The sequence below is a fragment of the Eucalyptus grandis genome, chromosome 7 (assembly GCF_016545825.1).
Source record: "Eucalyptus grandis isolate ANBG69807.140 chromosome 7, ASM1654582v1, whole genome shotgun sequence".
Taxonomy (NCBI): domain Eukaryota; kingdom Viridiplantae; phylum Streptophyta; class Magnoliopsida; order Myrtales; family Myrtaceae; genus Eucalyptus; species Eucalyptus grandis.
In genome coordinates this window covers 32,036,448-32,044,713 of record NC_052618.1, presented here as the reverse complement: position 1 = coordinate 32,044,713, position 8,266 = coordinate 32,036,448, and the positions used below count along the sequence as shown (strand labels likewise).

At 38.1% G+C, this 8,266-nt stretch overlaps 1 protein-coding gene across 1 annotated transcript; it reads right to left on the bottom strand.

Annotated features, from left to right (window-relative positions):
* Positions 1 to 4,762: 4,762 nt before the first annotated feature.
* Positions 4,763 to 7,589, bottom strand: LOC120296079 (rust resistance kinase Lr10-like). The gene is made up of 2 exons (XM_039317731.1): positions 6,836 to 7,589; positions 4,763 to 5,962 (listed from the first exon to the last, which is right to left on the bottom strand). Exons 1-2 carry the CDS (start codon positions 7,587 to 7,589, stop codon positions 4,812 to 4,814), a joined length of 1,905 nt encoding a protein of 634 aa, XP_039173665.1. The 3' UTR covers positions 4,763 to 4,811.
* Positions 7,590 to 8,266: the final 677 nt, after the last annotated feature.

The window sequence follows — 8,266 nt, the reverse complement described above, 5'->3', positions numbered from 1 at the left end:
CTGACTACTCAATAAAGAGTTTATTTTTCTCTCACTAAATCACTCCTTAGTGTTTCTCTCTCCCAAATACACGTATGAGCACTATCAATGAAGAACAAGTGATTTGAAAAGTTGCAGACTTTGGAATTCTAACTTTCACGCTCTCTTACAAATGACCCGAAAAACCTCCTTAAATACTCATTCACACCTTTATGACCATTGCCATTATCCAAAGGAATTCTTCCAATCAACCCGTTGGATAGAATCAATCAAACAGATCTTGAGCCGTTTGAAGATTAAGATGGAAGTCTGATGATCCCAGTCGCCCATACAATCATAATCTTTGTTTCTATAAGTATATTCTTTCCAAAAACTTGTGTTCCAAATTGATTTTACCGATCCGTGATTGATTTCATCAATAATTTCCAAAAAGGTAAGTGAGATTTTAAACCAAAAAGCCAGATATATCTTGTTCGTACAATAATCCCGAGTCTAATTATTTCTTCGTTCTTCACCTGAGTTCAGTCTAAGTCTTCATCAAAGTGAGGCAGAATTCTAATGTAAGATAGACTTTGATAGAAGTCTAGTATTCCTCATAATAATAATAAGAATACAAATATAAAAGTTTTGTCAATTTCAAAATCTAATAGGAGTTTTCTCAACACACTTGCATTGATATGTGAAGGTTTGAACATTATACAAGCCATCTCAGTCAGCATTGCAGCAGCAAAAGCCACTGTCAAGGCAGATTTGAACGTACCTTTGACGTTTGATTTAATTGGAGTTGCAGGTATGAATATTCTTACAATAATGACGGCAGGAAATTTATGCATTCTTGGATATATTATCAATTTGGTTTGATTCTACTTCTTTTGTTGTGTTAATTTCAATCATTTCAGTAGAGTAGGTAAGAAACAAATTAGTGTAATGGAAACCAGTGCAACTCATCAAGGAAAGCTATCGTGCAACTTGTAGAGACTGTTTCTGAACATGATATCTTCTCTCAATAGGTACAAGCTAATGAGTGTGCTAAGAATGCTGTAGAGCCGCATTTTGCGCTATATTTTGCTATCCAAGACACAAACAAAATAAATTGGAAAAACTTTCATTAGTTTAAGCATGATGCCGGATTCCTATTATCTTTAGGAAATGGATGTGAACTAATATGTAATGAGGCCAGGAATGATTGTGCCTAAACTTCCTTGGCAGATGATGCTAGGTTGGTGTACTCAACTTCGAAGGTTGTTCATAATGGACCAGTGTAAGCTGCTACTATCTTCAAGATAATGATGATCGTCTATGGACTGGTGCATAATTAGACTAAAGACCGCTCATCATTGGTCAACTTGTTTTGTTTTTAGGCTTCCATTTGGTACAGTGGAGGTGTAAAATATTTACTCCACAAGTAGAGTTGAGATACTGACAGAAGTATTCAGTTTCTGGTATTGCATCAGTTTCATTAGTAGATGAATCCTTCCAATCCAAGATTGCGTGTGAAACATTTTATGGTTTAATTAAATATCCTCAGTCATTTCTCTACTCATTTCAATTTCTTCTTCCAGCAGAACAAATTCCTTACCATTTATTCAAGAATTGGGGCCTTGGAGGAATCTGTATGTTTCATGCAGTGTGATGTTTTTGTTGCTACGGCACGCTTACCCCCAACCTGCGATTCAGATGCCTGCAAAGATCTCCTTACGTCTTTATCTGCTTCTGAATTATGTGGCTAATCTAATGTTCCGACTAGAACGGTGAAATGACATTTGAAGTGACGAGGTGCTCAATCTCTTATATAGAGTAGACCAAACTAACCTCGAGTTAGGTACTTTGTCGCAATAGACATCGATTGTGCGAATGAACAGATCATGCTCAGTCGTTTAGGGAGTGCCGGACACCTGGAGGAACACTTAAGTGCCAAAAGTTAGGAAAATGACGCTTAAGTACTAAAATCGTAGCAAAATTGATCACTTAAGTACCAATTTAGCCAAAATGCTGACGTTGCGATTTTCAGGCAAAATAAGTGCAAAACAGCATCGTTCTGCATGTTGACGTGACTAGAAAATGTAAAAAAAGACGTTGTTTTGTATCTCACATGGTAGATAATTAATATAAAAATTAATTAAATTAAATTTAAAATTAAATTTATTTAAAACATATAAAATTTTAAAATTTTAAAAATTTAAAGGAAAAGGGGGAGGGAGGCAGCTAAGTGCTACCCTCATCCGCCTCCCTCCCCCCTTTTTTTAATATTTGTATTTTATTTTAAATGTTTTAAATAAATTTAGTTTTTAATTTAATTTTTTTACTACGTTAGCATTAAAAGACATTGTTTTTATATTGTCTAGTCACGTCAGAATACAAAACGACGCCGTTTTGCACTTATTTCGCTAGAAAATCATCATGTCAGCATTTTGGCTGAATTTTGGCCGAATTGACACTTAAGGCAGTGCATGATAACGTTTCTATTCCTCCGAATTTCTGTTCTTTTGTTCCTAGAACAAAAAGAACAAAAATCCGTTTGGTAACGCTAAGTTGTTTTTCTATTCGCTAGAATAGAAAGTTAGCTCAGGAATAGATTTGGAGTAGAAACGAGAAACGAAAAAAAGTTGCTTCTTGTTCCTAGGAACAATTTATAGAAATAAGCCAATTTTCTTTTTATTTTTCTTTTATTTCTCTCTCTTGTCGCGGCCACCTCCAACCGCCAGAGCCACCACCAACCACCGCGATTATCTGCGGCGGTCGGTGGTGACGGTCAGCGGCCGGTGGTCGTGCAAGATCGAGAGCGGGCGGCGGCGATCCGTGAGCAAGAATAAAAAATGAATAAATACAAAAAAGAAATTATTGTGTTACCAAACGTATTTCTATTATTTTTCTATTCCAAGAGTAGAAATTTTGTATAGTTATCAAATGCGTTCTTTTACTCATAAATTGTTCCCCGGAATATAAATAGAAAAAAACTATTTCTGAAAAAAAAAAAAAAAAAAAAAACTCTTCCCTAGCCAAGAAGTGTTGTCATGCCAATAAGTGGTCCATTTTGTTCTGATTTTGGCACTTAAATGTTACTTTCCTAACTTTTGGCACTTAAGTATCTCTCTGTGTCAAATTTTGGCACTTAGGCTGTACTTCTCCCGTCGTTTAAAGCGCATTTGATAACAATTATGTTTCGAGGAACAATTTTTAATCATAATTAGTTTTTTCTGATTTTGTTCTTGGAAACAATTTCTAAGTAAAAAAATATATATATTAGTAACTTCACAAAATTTCTACTTCCAGGATAGAAATATGTTTGGTAGGATTCTTAAATTTTTTATTTATTTTAATTTTTAAATTTTTTATTATTTTTCTTATTTTTTCTTTTTTTCTTTTTCTCTTTGGCCGGTCGCCGGCCACCACCGTAGTTGGCGATTTGCTGGGCGAGGTCTAGCGAGCTCGCCGGAGCCTTTCCAGGCCAAGGTGAGCTCGCCGCAGGCCAACCTGTCCACGCCGAGCCTCGGCCTCAACCAAGTGGTGCAAGGTCGGCCTCGCCCTAGCCCGGCGAGGCCGAGCCTTGCCATGGCCATGAGAGGCTCGGCCTCACCTTGGCCGGGCAAGGTCGACCCTACCCAAATTTGGCGAGGCCGAGCTCGCCCAACCACCACCAAGCGACGCCATCCTAGAGGTGGCCCGGCGAGGTGAGGTTGGCCTTGCCAGATCTGGGCAAGGTCGACCTCGCCCAGCCAAAGCGAGGCCGAGCCTTGTAGTGGCTCAACGTCGTCGAGGGCCGATGAGGTCGCCAGCTCTTGTCTGGCTGATCATCGGTGCCAGCTATGGCCAAGGCCGACGACCAGCCAAGAAGAAGAGAGAAAAAAATAAATTCTAAAAAATTTTCCCGCGAATATGAAGTTACTTTTTTTCTACTTCTTATTTTTGTTCTAAATCTATTCCCATGAACAAAAAAAAAAAAATAGATATTTTGTTCTCGGGAACAAAAATTTTACCAAATAGGTTTTTATTCTTTTTTACATTCTCTGAAACGAAAGAACAGAAATAGTTGTTTCAGGAAACAAAACCAAAATTTACTGAACATGGCCTTAGATTCTTACATTTTATCAATAGCTTCATCGTAAAAAAAAAAAAAGCATGGCAATGCACTTAAAAGGAAAATTTTTATTTATCAAGTAAAAAATTATTTTAATGATTTTTTTATTTAGCATACATTTGTCATGTATCATATCGTCAAGGAGCATAATCTAAGGACAACAAAACTAAGTACAGGAAAAGGGGAAAAAAAAAAGGGAATTTCGGCTGGCAGAACGGTAACCATGGCCAATTTGAATTGCTTCGTAGAAGCTGAGGAAAATGAGGAAACAACCCAAAATGCAGACGTAGCAGCCTCTACTGAAGCAAAGAAATCCAAAAGAATAACAAGCCACTGATTCTGCACCTTTCCTTAAGGATTGAAAGTTCAAATCAAACCATCCATAAAGGGAAAATCCACGGAGATGTCTCGGAAGGAATCAAGACCATATCACTCTCCAGAGAGTTCGTGAACTCCAAGGCGCTCCTATCCGAAACAGAACCTAGGGAGAAAAATTCTCAATGTCCATTACCTTCACCCATCATTTTTGTCCTTGCCCTCTTACCAATGTGTTTATCTTTTCGAAGAAGGATGCAAGAGAATAAACTATATGAAATACAATAAGACAACATTAGCCTAAGAGCAAGAAGAAGACAATCTCAAAAGTAATCTCTGTCGAGCTAAACTATCTCAAGTCCCTCCTTACATGATACTAGATTTTGGGACATATAACAAATACACACAAGACATTTCCAATCCAACTATGCATGGAACACTAAACATCATTGGCATCTCCCGAAGGAAAACTTGTATAAATTATCGGAGTACTTGATGAAGTTGAGAATGTTTCCAGCTCCATCTCAGCTTCATCATTGTTAACTGGCACATCAGGTGGATAAATAAGCGGTTTTGGAGGCATTTGGAGTTCATCAATATCTCCCTCAAGCATTCGTAGGACTTTGCTCATTGAAGGCCGATGATTAGGATTTAATTGTATACACCAAAGTGCAACTATTATCATCTTCTTTATCACCTTCCTTTCCTCTGCTACAATTTCTATTTCAGCACTTTTTTCTTCACTGACTTGATCATACACCCACAATGGAAAATAAATTTGGCTTGAGTGTTCCGCATTTGCATTTATATTCTTCCTTCTACTTGCCATTTCCATGAGCAACATCCCGAAGCTATAAACATCCGCTTTATAAGATACACCACCAATGTTCCTGTAGAACAACTCTGGTGCCATATATCCTAAGGTCCCTCTTGCAGCAGTCAATGAGACTATGCTATGATTAGCAGGATAAAGTTTTGCGAGTCCAAAGTCAAAAACTTTTGGAGTGAAATTCTTGTCTAAAAGAATATTGTGAGGCTTGATATCAAAGTGTAGTATTTGCATGTCACACCCCCGATGTAAGTATTCAATCCCTCTCGCCACCCCAAGAGCAATATCATATATTTTCTTGTAATTGAGAAACTTATCACCTTCTTTGGTGAAAATTTGCTTATCCAAGGATCCATTTGACATGAGATCATACACGAGAGCTTGTTTTGAGCCTTCAAAGCAAAAACCAATGAGTTGCACTACATTAACATGGTGAATTCTTCCAATAGTGGCCACTTCATTGATAAAATCTTGGCCTTGGGCCTTAGACTGCTTCAAAATCTTGATGGCCACTTCATTGCCGCTTCGGAGTGTTCTTTTATACATGGAACCATATCCCCCTTCTCCCAGTTTGTGCTTAAAATTTGCAGTGATCTTCTTAATATTTGAGTAAGAGTACCTTATGGGCAAAAAGTTGTTGTGAGCCTGCAAAAATTCTTCGATGTTCTTGTCCATTGCTAAGTGCCTTCTTCTGTAGATGTAGATTAGAAATATCCCGAAAAATGGCATCCCAATTACAAACTTTGCTACACAAAAATACACTGAAAAAAATTCTGATAGGTTAGAATAAAATTTTTAAATTATTTTAAGGAAAAATCATTGTGGCTTACCCAGTAGAAATATAAAAATCCACAATTATCCAAACGATCATATCATCCAAGAGACCTGTGCAAGAATGAATGATTTTAAAAAGAATTGAAGGAAAAGAAGTCTGGAAAACAAAACTCACGAGGAAACAGCGAATTAGCCAACTACTTTGTGCAAGTTAAGTTTTGTCCAAAAGAACATGAGAAGCGGGATGCGTTCATTCGCAAGAAATAATAAGCTATGTTTCACATAAATGATCGACAATACAAAAAATTCCTTTTGCTTTCTTAGCGTCAACAAATACAGAGAAAATGTGATTTTCATTTTTTATTGATAATATTGTTTCTCCATGGATAGGTAAATGCAATTTTTTTAAGGAATTTGCTAGTACAAGTGTTTCTTAGAATGTTAGTTAAGTGACTAATTAAGAAAACAAGAAAATCTGAACTCTATGCCGACAGAAAGCTAGTCATGTGGCTGCTCGAACAATGACCCCCTTTTTTTTTTCCAACGGGATATCTATCGTTTAGTGGAAAGGAAGTATAATCTAGACTCATTTATGCGTGCTGCTGATGATGGGTCTGTTTGCGGTGACTTTACTACCACTTTTTTTTGGCCAATTTTGCAACTTCTACAATTTGATTCCGATATGTAACACAAAGCTCTTGAAATCTTTCTAATACATAGATGTTGCCCTATACTAACATGTATACTTCATAATGATTTTCTTGGATTTGAAATGGAATTATGAGGAGAAAGTAGCAAGTGAAAGAATGTGCACAATCATGCAAAATTGCGGTAAAGTTTCATTGTCAATCGATGCTTACCGCCATCATAGTACTTGAATCCGCAAACCTGACCTGTGAAGATGCTTCCGAAATCAAAGAGGCAAAAGAAAATTTTTTTGGTGGCGAGTATGCAACGCTGACCCACGAGGATGTTACCGAAATCGGATGCGCAAGATAAGTGAAGGATGCCCACAAAGTTGAGAAAAAATCCATTGGCCATGATGTCATGGATTAGCTCGTAGTTGTGGAGGCTACTATTTATCTGCTCATTATACCCAGAATAATTTGATACCCAGGTCGAGTTGTGAATGGTACAAAAGTCCCTAACATCTGATGCTTTTGCTTTTAGATTGGCCAAAGCATACAACTTCCAACTCAATGATGTGTTGGAAGAATACGACCCCACAATGCATGATGGATTAATAGCGATGTAGAATGAAGAACTAACCGGCTTTGAGCAGTTCACAATCACCACACTAGTGAATCCGTTGTTGTATTTGCCAAAAAGCCCATCATGTGTCAGCTGGTGACGGGGGAGAGACGAGCAATTGCCCTTGTGAATCCCATCGTCTACCAATCCAATTTGTCTAGAGGAATAATTGATAGACAGCACATAATATCTACCACCATCCAAGTATAGAAGAGTACGATTATCTTCACAAGCCAGCTCGTGGTTCGAGTCACCACATCCTTTCAGATCACTCTTCAGTCGGAATGGATTGCTTATATTACGAATGTCACCGCAAGAAGAAGCAACACATAATTGATTACTCGGCTTTGCAATGCTAGTCATCGCTTGCACTAGAACAAGAATGAGTAGTAAAACTTGATAAGTACTCATAGAGCTAAGAGCATCAATCATGTCTTTGTTTGTCTTTGGGTAAAGAGAAATTGGTGAAGAATTGCCTTTTGTGTGCAGAGGAGGCACAATTTAAAAAGATCGGGATTCGTTGGGATGATCCTTGACTTCGGAGTCGCCTTACCCTGTAAGAAAAGCCCAAGTCAGTCGACCTAACAAATGCACGCAATTCAACAAATTAAAGAAGTCCAGCGCCCTCAAGGGGGAGGGGCGAGTACCCAGCTGGCCAACGCAAAAATGCAGTCCACCTAGAAAATTCACGACGTGAAGTTTGGGTCGATATGACGTTTGGGTGGAAGTTTGGGTGCATCTAGGAAATTGCACCCATAAAAAATAAGAGATGATTTTTCCCCATGACTTGCGCATTCATACGGGGGCGAGTACACAGCCGGCCGACGCAAAGATGCAGTGCATCCAGATCATTTAGACCCATACAAAAATTTAGAGATGATTTTTTCCCATTTTACTTTTCTTCAATTCTCTCGATGTAATTTTTGGGTCGCAACATGGAAGGAGAACGTGGGAAGTTCAAATCCCCACATTTTCAAGGGGAGTTGGGATGGAGACGAATTAGTTTTAGGTGTGGGTTTCAATTCCCATGCTCTGCAATG